At 63.9% G+C, this 16,653-nt stretch overlaps 1 protein-coding gene and 1 long non-coding RNA gene across 5 annotated transcripts; both read left to right on the top strand.

The window, feature by feature from the left end:
- Positions 1-288: 288 nt before the first annotated feature.
- Positions 289-13,975, top strand: HNRNPA1 (heterogeneous nuclear ribonucleoprotein A1). Of its 4 annotated transcripts, none has more exons than XM_064734922.1 (11): positions 289-424; positions 2,253-2,369; positions 3,625-3,771; positions 5,496-5,706; positions 7,262-7,354; positions 7,437-7,529; positions 7,664-7,714; positions 9,338-9,514; positions 11,319-11,441; positions 12,954-13,016; positions 13,873-13,975. In XM_064734922.1, the coding sequence occupies exons 1-10, from the start codon at positions 410-412 to the stop codon at positions 13,007-13,009; spliced, it is 1,083 nt and encodes a 360-aa protein (XP_064590992.1). In that variant the 5' UTR covers positions 289-409; the 3' UTR covers positions 13,010-13,016; positions 13,873-13,975. The 4 variants fall into 4 exon arrangements, with proteins under 4 accessions (XP_064590992.1, XP_064590991.1, XP_064590993.1 ...); XM_064734921.1 differs by having other exon boundaries at positions 13,821-13,956; XM_064734923.1 differs by having other exon boundaries at positions 13,846-13,913.
- An 877-nt stretch (positions 13,976-14,852) lies between these two features.
- LOC135459257 (uncharacterized) lies at positions 14,853-16,645 on the top strand. Its single transcript, XR_010442992.1, has 4 exons — positions 14,853-14,927; positions 15,547-15,615; positions 16,110-16,191; positions 16,598-16,645. It is a non-coding gene; the product is annotated as an uncharacterized LOC135459257 (long non-coding RNA).
- The last annotated feature ends 8 nt before the right edge of the window (positions 16,646-16,653 follow it).

Genomic DNA, 16,653 nt, shown 5'->3' with positions numbered 1-16,653 from the left:
GACCGTCCCCCCGCGCGCCTAGCCAATGAACGCCTGTCTGGGGGCGGGCCCTCCGCCTCTCCAACCAATCCGCGGCGCGCCGGGGAGTCTCCGGGCCGGAGCGGGAAAAGCCGCGCGGGGCGTGGCGACAGCAATTCCCCCCAATCACCGCGGCGCGGGGGCGGGACGTTTCTTGGATCAACCAATCAGCGGCGGCACTGTGGGCGGAGCTCGTTCAGCCACCCAATGGGGCGGCGTCGCCTCGAGGCGTCAGCCAATGGGAGGCGGCGCGGGGGCCGTGAGGGCGGCGGGGGCGGCGGGGTGAGGCGGCGGCGCTCGCGTCGCTCGGCCCCTTTCCGTGTCGGCCCTCGCAGAGGGAGCATCGCGCGCTGCCGCCACCGCCCGGCCCGCCCCGCCCCGCGCCGCCGCCATGGCCAAGGCCGAGGTCAGCGCCCGCGCCGCGGTCCCGCTCGCCCATCCGCGCGCGGTGGTTTTTTATCAATCCCGGCCGTCCGTGTCCCCCCCCCCCCACCCTCAGCGCGCCGCCCCCGCCGCCGCCGCCGCCTGGCGGGCCGCGGGAGCTCAGTGCGCCTGCGCAACGCGAGGACCCCCCCCCCTCCCCCCACCCGCGCAGGCGCCATTGGTGGGGGGGGTCACACACAGGGCTCCCCCTCCCCCCCCTCATGATCCATTTTGGGGGGGTCCCACAGAGCCCCCCCCATCCCCTCCCCCTCCCTCAGGCTCCATTTTGGGGGGGGTCCCACAGAGCTGATTTTGGGGGGGGAATCACACAGAGGCCCCATCTCCTCCTCCCCTCTCCGGCTCCATTTTTTGGGGGGGGGGGTCCCACAGACCCTCCCCTCATCCTCTTCCCCCGCTTGAGGCGCATGCGCGACCCCCCCTCTACCCACCGCCCCCCCCCCCCCCCCCGCGCGCGCTCCCGCGGCCACGTGCGCGTCCTTTGTGTCACCCGGGGTGGGGGGGACACGCAAATATGGGGAGGGGGACACGCGGGGGGTCTTGGAAATAACGGGTGGGGAGGGGGGATTTTGGGGTGGGGGGTGTGAAATTTGGGGTGGGAGGGTTTAAAATTAAAGCGGGGGGAGTGGGGGAGTTCAAATTTAGGGTTGGGGGTCAAAGGTGGGGGATGGAAGGGTCAAAAATAGGGGCTGGGGGCGCTGAGGGGAGTGGGAGGCCCCAAAAATGGGGGCTGGGGGAGAGGTTTGGGGGTCTGGGATGTGGAAAATTTGGGTTGGGGGGGTTGAAATGTGGGGTATGGGGGCTTGGGAGGGTTAACAAGAAGGGTTGGGGGCTTTGTGGGGTTTGGGAGTTCGAATTTAGGGTTGGGGGGCTCGAAATTAGGGGATGGAGGAGTTGGGGGGGGGACTGGTAGGCCCCAAAAATGGGGGGTGGGGAGAGATTTGGGGGTTTGGGATGGGGAGAAATTTGGGTTGGGGGGTGCTGGTCCCCCCCCAGGTGGGAACTGGGGATGCTCAAGGTTCAGGTGGCCCCAAAATTTGGGATGGGGGAGATTGGGGGGGGGGTCCCTGTGGGGCAGGGATGGGGTCCAGGGGGGGCTCAGGGGCCTGGGGTGGGGGGGGGGAGGGTTTATTGGGGGGGGGTTTGGGGTGTCAGGGGATGGGGGGGGTGGGGGAGGGTTCCAGGAGGGTTTTTTTGGGGTCCCAGGAGGGATTTGGGATGTCAGCCCTTCATGAGATGGGTAAGGGGGTTTTGGGGGTCCCCTGACCCCCATTGAGCTGGGTGAGGGGGATTTTGGGGTTCCCTGACCCCATTGAGCTGTGTAGGGGATTTTGGGGTTCCCCCTGACCCACATTTCGGAGGGGGTATTGGGTTCCCCCTGACCCCCCATGAGCAGTGGTGGGGGGATTTTGGGGTTCCCCACCCCATGACCTTCAGGGGGTTATTGGGTTCCCTAACCTCCCCACTTGTCAGTGGATTTTGGGGGGTTTCTTTTGTGGGTGGGTTCCCCTGACCTGGGGTTTGGGTCCGCTGTGGGGTTTTGGGGTTCCCCTGACCCCCATGAGCTGGGTGAGGGGGATTTTGGGGTTCCCCCACCCCTGACCCCATTTCGGGGGGTATTGAGGTTCTCCTGACCCCCTCCTGCCACTTTCAGGGGATTTTGGGGGGTTTTGGGGTTCCTGCGACCCCTTTGCAGGTTTTTTGGGGTTCCCCTGATCCCTGTGGGGTTTTTGGGGTTCCCCTGATCCCTTTGGGGTTTTTGGGGTCCCCCTGACGTCGCCGTGTCCCCGCAGTCCCCGAAGGAGCCGGAGCAGCTCCGCAAGCTCTTCATCGGGGGCCTGAGCTTCGAGACCACGGACGAGAGCCTGCGCAGCCACTTCGAGCAGTGGGGCACGCTGACCGACTGCGTGGTGAGGGCACCCCCAAAACGGGGGCTGGGACCCCCCTAAAATGGGGCTGGGGTACCCAAAAATGGGCTTGGGATCCACTTCGAGCAGTGGGGCACGCTGACCGACTGCGTGGTGAGGGACCCCCCAAAAATGGGGCTGGGACCCCCCTAAAATTGGGCTGGGGTACCCAAAAATGGGATGGGATCACTGAAATGGGCTGGGATCCCCTTCGAGCAGTGGGGCACGCTGACCGACTGCGTGGTGAGGGCACCCCCAAAACGGGCTGGGGTACCCAGAAATGGGGCTGGGACCCCTGAAAACGGGGCTGGGACCACTGAAAATGGGCTGGGATTCCCTTCAAGCAGTGGGGCACGCTGACCGACTGCGTGGTGAGGGCACCCCCAAAACGGGGCTGGGGTACCCAGAAATGGGACTGGGGTACCCAAAAATGGGGCTGGGGTACCCAGAAATGGGGCTGGGATCTGTGAAATGGGGCTGGGGTCACTGAAAGGGGCTGGGATCTCCTTCAAGCAGTGGGACACGCTGACTGACTGCGTGGTGAGGGCACCCCCAAAACAGGCTGGGGTACCCAAAAATGGGGCTGGGACCCCAAAAAATGGGGCTGGGGTACCCAAAAATGGGGCTGGGGTACCCAAAAATGGGCTTGGGATCCCCAAAAACAGGCTTAGGATCCTGAGATCCCTGAAACCAGCCCTGACACCCCTGAAATGGGCTTGGGATCCCTGAGAGCAGGACTGGGATGACTGAAAATGGGGTTGGGGTCCCCAGGATCGTGTCCTCTGTGTCCCTGTGTCTGTCCCTGTGTTTGTGTGTCCGTCCCTGATGTGTCCCTGTGTCTGTCCCCATGTCCCTGTGTACCCCATGTCCCTGTGTCTGTCCGTGTGTCTGTCCCCATGTCCCAGATGTGTCCCTGTGTCTGTCCCCATGTCCCTCTGTCCCTGATGTGTCCCTGAGGTGTCCCCGCTGTCCCCAGGTGATGCAGGACCCCAACACAAAGCGCTCGCGGGGCTTCGGGTTCATGGCATTCCTGTGCCTGTCCCCGTGTCCCTGTGTCTGTCCCCGTGTCCCTGAGGTGTCCCTGTGTCTGTCCCTGTCCCCAGGTGATGCGGGACCCCAACACAAAGCGCTCGCGGGGCTTCGGGTTCATGGCATTCCTGTGTCTGTCCCCGTGTCCCTGTGTCTGTCCCCGTGTCCCTGTGTCTGTCCCCATGTCCCTGTGTCCCTGAGGTGTCCCTGTGTCTGTCCCTGTCCCCAGGTGATGCGGGACCCCAACACAAAGCGCTCGCGGGGCTTCGGCTTCGTCACCTACTCGTCGGTGGAGGAGGTCGATGCTGCCATGAACGCGCGGCCACACAAGGTGGACGGCAGGGTGGTGGAGCCCAAACGGGCCGTGTCCAGAGAGGTGAGGGACACTGGGGACACTGGGGACACTGGGGACACTGAGGGGACATGGCAGGGTGGTGGAGCCCAAACGGGCCGTGTCCAGAGAGGTGAGGGACACTGGGGACATTGGGGACACTGGGGATATGGCAGGGTGGTGGAGCCCAAATGGGCTGTGTCCAGAGCAGTGAGGGGACAATGGGGACAGGAGTGGCGGTGGCTGTGCTGGGTCCTCATGGCAGCGACACTGGGGACAGGGATGGTGGCAGTGGCCATGCCTGGTGCTCCACGTGGTGGCCCTGGGGACAGTGACAGGGACATTGTCCATACCTGCTCTGGGTGGTGGCCCTGGGAACAGGGATGGTGGCAGTGGCCGTTGTTGCTGGGTGGTGGCCCTGGGGACAGTGACAGGGACATTGTCCATACCTGCTCTGGGTGGTGGCCCTGGGGACAGGGATGGTGGCAGTGGCCGTTGTTGCTGGGTGGTGGCCCTGGGGACAGTGACAGGGACATTGTCCATACCTGCTCTGGGTGGTGGCCCTGGGGACAGGGATGGTGGCAGTGACTGTGCCTGCTGGGTGGTGGCCCTGGGGACAGTGACAGGGACATTCTCCATGCCTGCTGCTCCAGGTGGTGGCCCTGGGGACAGTGACAGTGGCTGTGCCTGCTGCTCATAGCAGTGTCCTTGGGAATAGGGACATTGTCCATGCCTGTTCTGGGTGGTTGGTGGCCCTGGGGACAGGGATGGTGGCAGTGGCCGTTGTTGCTGGGTGCTGGCCCTGGGGACAGTGACAGTGGCTGTGCCTGCTGCTCATAGCAGTGGCCTTGGGAATAGGGACATTGTCCATGCCTGTTCTGGGTGGTTGGTGGCCCTGGGGACAGGGATGGTGGCAGTGCAGTGGCCAGCAGCAGTTCTTGCTGGGTGGTGGCCCTGGGGACAGGGATGGTGACAGTGACTGTGCCTGCTGGGTGGTGGCCCTGGGGACAGGGATGGTGGCAGTGGCCGTTCTTGCTGGGTGGTGGCCCTGGGGACAGTGACAGGGACATTGTCCATGCCTGCTCTGGGTGGTGGCCCTGGGGACAGGGATGGTGGCAGTGGCCATTCTTGCTGGGTGGTGGCCCTGGGGACAGGTATGGTGGCAGTGACTGTGCCTGCTGGGTGCTGGCCCTGGGGACAGGGATGGTGGCAGTGGCCATTTTTGCTGGGTGCTGGCCCTGGGGACAGTGACAGGGACATTGTCCATACCTGCTCTGGGTGGTGGCCCTGGGGACAGGGATGGTGGCAGTGGCCATGCCTGGTGCTCATAGCAGTGGCCCTGGGGACAGTGACAGGGACATTGTCCATGCATGGTGCTCCAGGTGGTGGCCCTGGGGACAGGGACATTGTCCATACCTGCTCTGGGTGGTGGCCCTGAGAACAGGGATGGTGGCAGTGGCCGTTGTTGCTGGGTGGTGGCCCTGGGGACAGGTATGGTGGCAGTAGCCATTCTTGCTGGGTGGTGGCCCTGGGGACAGGGACAGGGACATTGTCCATACCTGCTCTGGGTGGTGGCCCTGGGGACAGTGACAGTGACTGTGCCTGGTGCTCATAGCAGTGTCCCTGGGGACAGGGACATTGTCCACACCTGCTCTGGGTGGTGGCCCTGGGGACAGGTATGGTGGCAGTGACTGTGCCTGCTGGGTGCTGGCCCTGGGGACAGTGACAGTGACCGCGGCCGCTGTCCCCGTGTGTCCCCGCGTGCCCAGGACTCGCAGCGGCCCGGCGCGCACCTGACGGTGAAGAAGATCTTCGTGGGCGGCATCAAGGAGGACACGGAGGAGCATCACCTGCGCGAGTACTTCGGGCAGTACGGCAAGATCGAGGTCATCGAGATCATGACCGACCGCGGCAGCGGCAAAAAGCGCGGCTTCGCCTTCGTCACCTTCGACGACCACGACTCCGTGGACAAAATCGTCAGTGAGTGACAGCGGGGACGCCTGGGGACAGCCTGGGGACACTGGGGACAGTGTGGGGACATTGGGGACAGTGTGGGGACATTGGGGACACCTGGGGACACTGGGGACGGCCTGGTTGGGGACACAGGGGACAGCCTGGGGACACTGGGGACACCTGGGGGACACTGGGACAGTATGGGGACAGCCTGGGGACAGCCTGGGGACATTGGGGACACCTGGGGGACACCTGGGGACAGCCTGGGGACATTGTGGACAGTATGGGGACAGCCTGGGGACACTGGGGACAGTGTGGGGACATTGGAGACAGCCTGGGGACGTTGTGGACAGTGTGGGGACCTTGGGACAGTGTGGGGACAGCCCAGGGACAGCCTGGGGACATTGGGGACAGCCTGGGGGACATTGTGGACAGCGTGGGGACACTGGGGACAGCCTGGGGACATTGCGGACAGTCCGCAATGGGGACACCGGGGACAGCCTGGCTGGGGACACCAGGGACACCTGGGACAGCCTGGGGACATTGCGGACAGCGTGGGGACACCGGGGACAGCCTGGGGACATCTGGGGACAGTGTGGGGACATTGTGGACAGTGTGGGGACAGCCTGGGGGACACCTGGGGACAGCCTGGGGGACATTGCGGACAGCGTGGGGACACCGGGGACAGCCTGGCTGGGGACAGTGTGGGGACACCACAGGGAGACACCTGGGGACGCCTCAGGGGACAAACTGGGGACACCTGGGGCTCAGGACAGCCTGGCTGGGAGCAGCCTGGGGAGACATCTGGGGACACTGGGGACAATTGAGGGACAACCTGGGGACACTGGGGACACGTGGGGCTGGGGACAGCCTGGTTGGGGACAGACTGGGGACAAGCCAGTGATACTGGATGGGACAGCCTGGCTGGGGACAGGCTGGGGACAGGCTGGGGACACTGTGGGGAGGTGACAGCCTGGCTGAGGACAATGCGGAGACGCTGGGGTGGGTGACAGCCTGGCTGGGGACAGCTTGGGGACGGTTTGGGGCAGTGGCAACCAGCTGGGGACACTGTGGGGCAGTGCCACCCCGGCCGGGTCAGTGCCACCCTGGCCGGGTCGGTGCCACCCTGGCCGGGTCAGTGCCACCCTGGCCGGGTCAGTGCCACCCTGTCTGGGTCAGTGCCACCCTGTCTGGGTCGGTGCCACCCTGGCTGGGTCAGGGCCACCCTGGCTGGGTCAGTGCCACCCTGTCTGGGTCAGTGCCACCCTGGCTGGGTCGGTGCCACCCTGGCCGGGTCGGTGCCACCCTGGCCGGGTCGGTGCCACCCTGGCCGGGTCGGTGCCACCCTGGCCGGGTCAGTGCCACCCTGGCTGGCTCGGTGCCACCGTGGCCGGGTCAGTGTCACCCTGGCTGGGTCGGTGCCACCCTGTCTGGGTCAGTGCCACCCTGGCTGGGTCGGTGCCACCCTGGCCGGGTCGGTGCCACCCTGGCCGGGTCGGTGCCACCCTGGCCGGGTCGGTGCCACCCTGGCCGGGTCGGTGCCACCCGTGCTGACCCCGCGGTGTCCCCGGTGTCCCCGCAGTCCAGAAGTACCACACGGTGAACGGGCACAACTGCGAGGTGCGCAAGGCTCTGTCCAAGCAGGAGATGGCCAGCGCCTCGGCCGGGCAGCGAGGTGAGCGCCCGGTGCCCCCCGTGCCCCCCATGCCCCCCATGCCCCCCGTGCCCACCCTAAGGCTGTGCCCCCCCCCCCCCAGGCCGCAGCGGTTCCGGAAACTTCGGCGGCGGCGGCCGCGGCGGCTTCGGCGGCGGTGACAACTTCAACCGCGGCGGCAACTTCGGTGGCCGTGGTGAGTGACAGCACGGGGACACGGGGACACGGGGACACGGGGACAGGGATGGGGCACGGGGACAGGGATGGGGCACGGGGACCCGCCGGGCTCCCCCCGGGCTCCGGGGCCCCAGCCCGGTTTGTTCTTTCCAGGTGGATTTGGCGGCGGCCGCGGCGACGGATTTAATGGATATGGTGCTGACGGTAAGGCCAGGCCGGGCCCGAGTCCTGTGCCAGGCCAGGTCCTGGCTCCAGGGCAGTGCCAGCCTGGGCCTGAGTGCTGTGCCAGGCCAGGTCCTGGCTCCAGGGCAGTGCCAGCCTGGGCCTGAGTGCTGTGCCAGGCCAGGTCCTGGCTCCAGGGCAGTGCCAGCCTGGGCCTGAGTGCTGTGCCAGGTGTGGGTACAGCCCTGGGGCAGTGCCAGCCTGGGCCTGAGTGCTGTGCCAGGCCAGGTTCCAGCCCTGGGGCAGTGCCAGGCTAGGCCTGAGTGCTGTGCCAGGTGTGGGTACAGCCCTGGGGCAGTGCCAGGCTAGGCCTGAGTGCTGTGCCAGGTGTGGGTACAGCCCTGGGGGCACCACCAGGCCATGCCCCAGCCTTGGGGGCAGTACCAGCCCTGGGGCAGTGCCAGGCCGGGCTCAAGCCCTGCACCAGGCCGGGTTCCAGCCCTGGGGGCAGTGCCAGCCTTGGGGCAACCCCAGGATGAGCCCCAGCCCCGTGGCAATGCCAGGCCAGGCCCCAGCCCTGCACCAGGCCAGGCCCCAGGGCAATGCCAGGTCATGCCCCAGCCCCGGGGCAGTGCCAGGCTGGACCCAAGCCCTGCACCAGGCCAGGCCCCAGCCCCGGGGCAATGCCAGGTCATGCCCCAGCCCCGGGGCAGTGCCAGGCCAGGCCCAAGACCTGCACCAGGTTATGCCCCAGCCCCAGGGCAATGCCAGGCCCCAGCCCCAGGGCACCACCAGGCCATGCCCCAGCCTTGGGGGCAGTACCAGCCCTGGGGCAGTGCCAGGCCAAGCTCAAGCCCTGCACCAGGCCAGGTTCCAGCCCTGGGGGCAGTGCCAGCCTTGGGGCAACCCCAGGATGAGCCCCAGCCCCAGGGCAATGCCAGGCTGGACCCAAGCCCTGCACCAGGTCATGCCCCAGCCCCGTGGCAATGCCAGGCCGCAGCCCCAGGGCAATGCCAGGTCATGCCCCAGCCCCGGGGCAGTGCCAGGCTGGACCCAAGCCCTGCACCAGGTCATGCCCCAGCCCCAGGGGCAGTGCCAGGCCAGGCCCAAGACCTGCACCAGGTCATGCCCCAGCCCCAGGGAAATGCCAGGTCATGCCCCAGCCCCAGGGGCAGTGCCAGGCCAGGCCCCAGCCCCGGGGCAGTGCCAGGCCAGGCCCCAGCCCCGCACCAGGCCAGGCCCCAGGGCAATGCCAGGTCATGCCCCAGCCCCGGGGCAGTGCCAGGCCAGGCCCCAGCCCCAGGGCAATGCCAGGCCGGGCCCCAGCCCCAGGGCAATGCCAGGCCATGCCCCAGCCCCGGGGCAGTGCCAGCCTTGGGGCCACCCCAGGATGAGCCCCAGCCCCGGGGCAGTGCCAGGCCAGGCCGAAGCCCTGCACCAGGACACCTGGCCCCAGGGCAATGCCAGGCCATGCCCCAGCCCCGGGGCAATGCCAGGCCAGGCCCCAGCCCCGGGGCAGTGCCAGGTCATGCCCCAGCCCTGCACCAGGCCAGGCCCCAGGGCAGTGCCAGCACTCCCATCCCCACAGCCCCACAGCCCAGCCGTGCCCACCGATGCCCAGCCGTGCCCAGCCTCTCCCCTGTCTCAGCCCCGTCCCGTCCCCAGGGTACGGCGGCGGCGGCGGCCCCGGGTACTCGGGCGGCAGCCGCGGTTACGGCGGCAGCGGCTCCTACGACGGCTACAACAACGGCGGCGGCGGCTTCGGCGGCGGCAGCGGCGGCAGGCGGCCGGCACGGGGCCCTGCGCTGGCCGTGCGCAACGGGCTGGGCGAGGCGGGCACAGGTGGGACAATGGGGACACTGGGGACACTGAGGGGACAATGGGGACACTGAGGGGACAATGGGGACACTGAGGGGACAATGGGGACACTGAGGGGATGGCACGGGGCCCTGCGCTGGCCGTGCGCAACGGGCTGGGCGAGGCGGGCACAGGTGGGACCTGGGGACACCCTGGGGACACTGAGGGGACAATGGGGACACTGAGGGGACAATGGGGACACTGAGGGGACAATGGGGACAGCCTGGGGACAATGGGGACACTGAGGGGACAATGGGGACACCCTGGGGACAATGGGGACATCCACTGGTGCACACTGAGGGGACACCTCCAGGGGACATTGGGGACATCCCTGGGGACATTGGGGACATCCCTGTGGGACATTGGGGACATCCCTGGGGGACACTGGGGACACTGCAGGACACCCCAGGGGACATTGGGGACATCCCTGGGGACATTGGGGACATCCCTGGGGGACACTGAGGGGACGCCCCAGGGACAATGGGGACACTGAGGGGACACCCTGGGGACACTGGGGACACCCTGGGGACACTGAGGGGACACCCCAGGGACAATGGGGACACTGAAGGGACAATGGGGACACTGAGGGGACACCCCGGGGACACTGAGGGGACACCCCAGGGGAGGTGGCCCTGCCCTGCAGCCGGGGTTGGGGGTCAGGAGGGGTCATTGAGGGGTTTGGGAGCTCAGGGAAGCGATCACGGGGATTTGGGATCTCAGGGAATCCAACGGGGAGGATTTGGGATCTCTGGGAACCCATCCTGGAGCTCGGGGGGCTTTGGGATCTCAGGGAAGGATTGGGGGGGTTTGGGATCTCAGGGAACCCATCCTGGAGATCACAGAGGGATTTGGGATCTCAGGGAAGGGGTCCTGGAGGATTTGGGATTTCACGGAAAGGATCCTGGAGCTCAGGGGGCTTTGGGATCTCAGGGAAAGGATCCCAGAGTTCAGGGGGCTTTGGGATCTCAGGGAAGGATCAGGGGGGTTCAGGGAACCCATCCTGGGGAATTTGGGAGGTCTGGGAACCCATCCTGGAGATCACCGGGGGATTTGGGATCTCAGGGAAAGGATCCCAGAGTTCAGGGGGCTTTGGGATCTCAGGGAACCCATCCTGGAGATCACAGAGGGATTTGGGATCTCAGGGAAGGATCAGGGGGTTTGGGATCTCTAGGAACCCATCCTGGAGAATTTGGGATCTCAGGGAACCCATCCTGGAGATCACCAGGGGGATTTGGGATCTCTGGGAAGGGATCCTGGAGAATTTGGGATTTCATGGAAAGGATCCTGGAGATCATCAGGGGCTTTGGGATCCCTGGGAATCCATCCTGGAGATCACAGAGGGGTTTGGATCTCAGGGAACCCATCCTGGAGAATTTGGGAGGTCTGGGAACCCATCTTGGAGATCACAGAGGGATTTGGGAGCTCAGGGAAGCGATCACGGGGATTTGGGATCTTTGGGAATCAAACGTGGAGGATTTGGGATCTCTGGGAACCCATCCTGGAGAATTTGGGAGGTCTGGGAACCCATCCTGGAGCTTGGGGGGCTTTGGGATCTCAGGGAAGGGATCCCAGATTTCAGGGGGCTTTGGGATCTCAGGGATCCCATCCTGGAGCTCGGGGGGCTTTGGGATCTCAGGGGAAGCTCCCTGGCAGGGTTTGGGGCGTTGGGGGTCCCAATCCCCCCCTCCCAAACCCCCCAAACCCCCCAGGGGCGGCTGCTCCGTGTCCCCCCCTGACCCCGATGTCCCCCCCTGACCCCGATGTCCCCCCCGTGTGTGTCCCCCCCCAGGCAGCAATTTCGGGGGCGGGGGCAGCTACAACGACTTCGGCAGCTACAACAACCAGGCCTCGAGCTTCGGGCCCATGAAGGGCGGCAGCTTCGGGGGGCGCAGCTCGGGGCCCTACGGCGGCGGTGAGTCCCCAAAATCCCCCAAAAATCCAAAATATCCTAAATGTACTGGGGTGCAGCTTTGGGGCGCAGCTCGGGGCCCTACGGCGGCGGTGAGTCCCCAAAAACCCCCCAAAAAATCACCTGGGGAACCCCAAAATATCCTAAATGTGCTGGGGCACAGCTTTGGGGTGCAGCTCGGGGCCCTACGGCGGCGGTGAGTACCCCAAAATCCCCCAAAAATCCCACCTTGGGAACCCCAAAATATCCTAAATGTACTGGGGCAGCTTTGGGGGGCAGCTCGGGGCCCTACGGCGGCGGTGAGTACCCCAAAAACCCCCAAAATTCCAAAATACCTTAAATGTGCTGGGGTGCAGCTTTGGGGCGCAGCTCAGGGCCTTACAGCAGTGGTGAGTCCCCAAAATCCCCCAAAAATCACCTGGGGAACCCCAAAAATCCCACCTTGGGAACCCCAAAATATCCTAAATGTACTGGGGTGCAACTTTGGGGTGCAGCTCGGGGCCCTACGGTGGTGGTGAGTCCCCAAAAGCCCCCAAAAATCCCACCTTGGGAACCCCAAAATATCCTAAATGTACTGGGGCAGCTTTGGGGCGCAGCTCAGGACCCTACGGCGGCGGTGAGTACCCCAAAATAACCTGGGGAACCCCAAAAAAATCAATTTAGGATATTTTAGGGGACCCCAAAAACAACCTGGGGAACCCCAAAATATCCTAAATGTACTGGGGCACAGCTTTGGGGCGCAGCTCGGAACTCTATGATGGTGATGAGTCCCCAAAATCCCACCTTGGGAACCCCAAAAAATCAATTTTAAAAACAACCTGGGGAACCCCAAATATCCTAAATGTACTGGGGCAGCTTTGGGGTGCAGCTCAGGGCCTTACAGCAGTGGTGAGTCCCCCAAAAACCATCCAAGGAACCCCAAAAAATCATCTGAGGAACCCCAAAATATCCTAAATGTACTGGGGCAGTTTTGGGGTGCAGCTCGGGGCTCTACGGTGGTGGTGAGTCCCCAAAATCCCACCTTGGGAACCCCAAAAAAATCAATTTAGGATATTTTAGGGGACCCCAAAAACAACCTGGGGAACCCCAAAATATCCTAAATGTACTGGGGCAGTTTTGGGGGGCGCAGCTTGGGGCCCTATGGCAGCAGTGAGTGTCCCAAAATCCCACCTGGGGAACCCCAAAATCACCTGGGGCACCCTTAAAATCACCTGAGGAACCCCAAAATCACCTGGGGAACCCCAAAATTACCTGGGGCACCCTTAAAATCATCTGGGGAGCCCCAAAAATCACCTGGGGAACCCCAAAAATCACCTGGGGCACCCCAAAATCCCCCAGAGGAGCTTAAAATGTATTGGGGTGACCTGAAAATAACCTGTAGGGAGAGCTCAAAATGGGCTGGGAAGACCCCAAAAAAATCCTGTGGGGGTCCCAGATTGTCCTGGCAGGGTCCTGGGTCTCTGGGGGGTCCCCAAATGTTTTTGGGGTGTCCTTGAATCCCCCCTGGATCCACAGGCGGATACGGCAGCTCCAGCGGCGGCGGCAGCTACGGAGGAGGGAGGAGGTTTTAACGGGCAGGTGAGGGGGAAATGGGGGAAAAACGGGGAAAAAATGGGGAAAATGGGTGGGGAAAAATGGGGAAAATGGGTGGGGAAAAAACAGGGAAAAATGGGGAAAATGGGTGGGGAAAATGGGTGGAGAAAAAACAGGAAAAATTGGGAAAATGGGTGGGGAAAAAACAGGGAAAAATGGGGAAAATGGGTGGGGAAAAAACGGAAAATGGGTGGGGAAAAACGGGGGAAATGGGGAAAATGGGTGGGGAAAAACAGGGGAAAATGGGTGGGGAAAAACGGGGAAAATGGGTGGGGAAAAAACAGGGAAAATGGGTGGGGAAAACCAGGGAAAAAGGGGGAAAATGGGGGGAAAAACGGGGAAAGTGGGTGGGGAAAAGGGGGGGAAAAAGGGAAAAATGGGTGGGGAAAAAACAGGGGAAATGGGTGGGGAGAATGGGGGGAAAAAGAGGAGGAAGGAGGTTTTAACGGGCAGGTGAGGGAAAATGGGGAAAAACGGGGGGAAAACCAGGGAAAAATGGGTGGGGAAAATGGGGGGAAAAACGGGGGAAATGGGTGGGGGATAAACGGGAAAATGGGCAGAAAAATAGGGGAAAAAGGGTGGGGGAAAAGGGAAAAGGGTGGGAAAAAAGTCAGGGAAGAGGGTGGGGAAAAAACAGGGGGAAATGGGGGGGAAAAAGGGTGGGAAAGAATCAGGGGAAAATGTGCGGAAAAATATGGGGAAAAACAGGGAAAAAGGGTGGGGAAAGTATGGGAAAATGGGGGGAAAAATACGGGAAAAGGGTGATCGTGATCCTGATCCCAATCCCAGCCCCGTCCGTGTCCGTCTGTCCCAGCCCTGCCCGTGTCCGTCTGTCCCGCAGGAGCCGGAGCTGGGCGGGAGCTGGGGCGGCCCCGGGAGCCAGCGCGGGGCCGGGCCGGGACCCCCCGGGACCCCCTGGGACCCCCATGGGACCCCCAAGGATCCCCCGGGACCCTCCGGGACCCTGCCCGGGGTCCCTCGGGGTCGCTGTGCCGGGGTCCCCCCGGGGTCCCCGCTGTGTCCTGTACCCCCCCCCCCCATCCTTCAATAAATGTCTCTTGGGTTTTTTTTTTAAATTCGTTTTTATTATTATTGTTGGGGACAGGGTGACAGCGGGAATGATGTGGTGGCACCCGGGGGTGTGGGGACCGGGATGTGTCACCCTCAGGATTTGTCACCCCCAGGGTGTGTCACAGCTGAGGGAGGTGGCGCCTCCCGGCCCTGAGGGGACAGCAGGAGGAGGTGACAGGAATGTGACACCGCGGGGCGCAGAGGGTGACACCGATGATGTCCCCAATGTCCCCTCCATGTCCCCAACAGCTGGGAGGGGACATCGCCCATGTCCCTGCCCCCGATGTCCCCTCCATGTCTCAAATCGCCCCCAATTGTCCCTCCGTGTCCCCAATTGTCCCAAATCGCCCCCAAATGTCCCCAATGTCCCCCCATGACCCCGAGTGACCAAAGGGCCGGCGAGGCCCCGCCCACAGAAGGCGTGGCCACGAGAGGGGCGTGACCAACAGCGGAATGATGCTCTCTTCCCGTCACGTGTTCACCGAGCCAGCCAATCATAGTCCGCGCCCGGCAAAGGGGTGATGTCAGCGCTTCCTCGGTCACTATGGTAACTGCGCCGCCCCCTCCGCTTCCGGGAGCGCCATGCCGTGGTGATTGACAGCTGACTCATCCAATCACTGCCCTTCCGCGGAAGCGCGGGAAAGATTGGCCCGCCCACCGCGCGGGAGCGCTCGGCGATTGGCGGGATTCAGGCAATGCCGGACCAATCAGCCTGGAGGGGTGGGGCCTATGAGAGTGATTGGCAGGCGAGCAGCCAATCAGCGGCCGGCGCTCTTCCGGCTCCACGTCGGCAGCGGCGGAGGCAAAATGGAGGCGCTGGTGCTGGTGAGGGCCGGGGGGAACTGGGGGGGACTGGGAGAGAATGGTGGGAACTGGGAGGGACTGGGATGGACTGGGGGGAACTGGGGGGGACTGGGAGAGCATTGGGGGAAACTGGAAGAGACTGGGGGGGACTGGGAGAGAATTGGGGGAACTGGGAGGGATTGGGAGGCGCTGGGGACACTGGGAGGTGACACATTTCTGGGTGCCCAGGTCAGGGTTCTGTCCTGCACTGGGCTGTGGCTCTGGGCAGTCAGGGACATTGGGGACACTGGGGACAATTCTGGTGGCAGTCAGGGACACTGGGGACAGTGTTGGTGACATTGGGGACAGTTCTGGTGACATTTCTGGGTGCCCGGGGCGGGGTTCTGTCCTACACTGGGCTGTGGCTCTGGGCAGTCAGTGCATCACAGAACTTGGTCCTGGGGACCCCCAGCGACACCGGGGGGACAAGGGGGGGACACGGGGGACAGGGGGACACAGTGACAGTGACCCCGGCAGTGACAGTGACCCCGGCAGTGCCTCCCCTGCTGTCCCTGGCACTGGGGACACGGCCGGCGCTGTCCCCAGGCTGGGGCGGTGGCCCTGTCCCTGTCCCTGTCACCGTCCCTGTCCCCGTCCCCAGGAGCCGTCCCTGTACACGGTCAAGGCCATCATCATCCTGGACAACGACGGCGAGCGGCTCTTCGCCAAGGTGAGGGGACACGGAGGGGACAGCTGGGGACAGTGACCCGAGGGAGGGCACAGGGCGGGCGTCCCAGGTGTCAGGGGTGGCGGTGTCCCTGTCCCGTGTCCCCAATGTCCCCATGCCCCTGATCCCCGTGATGTGCTCAATGTTCCCACGCTGTCCCAATGTCCCCCACACTGTCCTCAATGTTTCTGATGCTATCCCCATATCCCCACGCTGTCCCTGTGTCCCCAACGCTGTCCCCAATGTTTCTGATGATGTCCCCGTGTCCCCAACGCTGTCCCCATATCCCCAACGCTGTCCCCAATGTCCCCCACGCTGTCCCCAATGTTTCTGATGCTGTCCCTAATGTCCCCAACGCTGTCCCCGTGTCCCCACGCTGTCCCCAATGTTTCTGATGATGTCCCCAATGTTCCCATGCTGTCCCCAATGTTTCTGATGCTGTCCCCAATGTTTCTGATGATGTCCCCAATGTCCCCACCGCTGTCCCCACCGTGCAGTACTACGATGACACGTACCCCAGCGTGAAGGAGCAGCGCGCCTTCGAGAAAAACATCTTCAGCAAAACGCACCGCAGTGACAGTGAGTGACAGTGGGGACACTGAGGGGACAGTGGGGGACAGGGACACACGGGACATCTTCAGCAAAACGCACCGCAGTGACAGTGAGTGACACTGGGGACACTGAGGGGACATGGGGACACTGAGTGACACAGACACACTGAACATCTTCAGCAAAACGCACCGCAGTGACAGTGAGTGACACTGGGGACACTGAGGGGACAGTGGGGACACTGAGGGGACATGGGGGACATGAGAGGGGACACCTGAGGGGACAGGGACACATGGGACATCTTCAGCAAAACGCAGTGACAGTGAGTGACACACAGGGGACAATGGGGACATGGGGGACATGGACGCACCGCAGTGACAGCGAGTGACAATGAGTGACATAGGGGTGACACAGGTGACAGTGACATTGTCCCCAGGTGAGATCGCGCTGCTGGACGGGCTCACCGTGGTGTACAGGGGTGGCACATGGGGG

The sequence above is a fragment of the Zonotrichia leucophrys genome, chromosome 29 (assembly GCF_028769735.1).
Source record: "Zonotrichia leucophrys gambelii isolate GWCS_2022_RI chromosome 29, RI_Zleu_2.0, whole genome shotgun sequence".
In the NCBI taxonomy this organism is placed as follows: Eukaryota; Metazoa; Chordata; class Aves; order Passeriformes; family Passerellidae; genus Zonotrichia; species Zonotrichia leucophrys.
The sequence above is the reverse complement of the archived record's forward strand: the minus strand, read 5'-3'. Positions and strand labels throughout refer to the sequence as shown.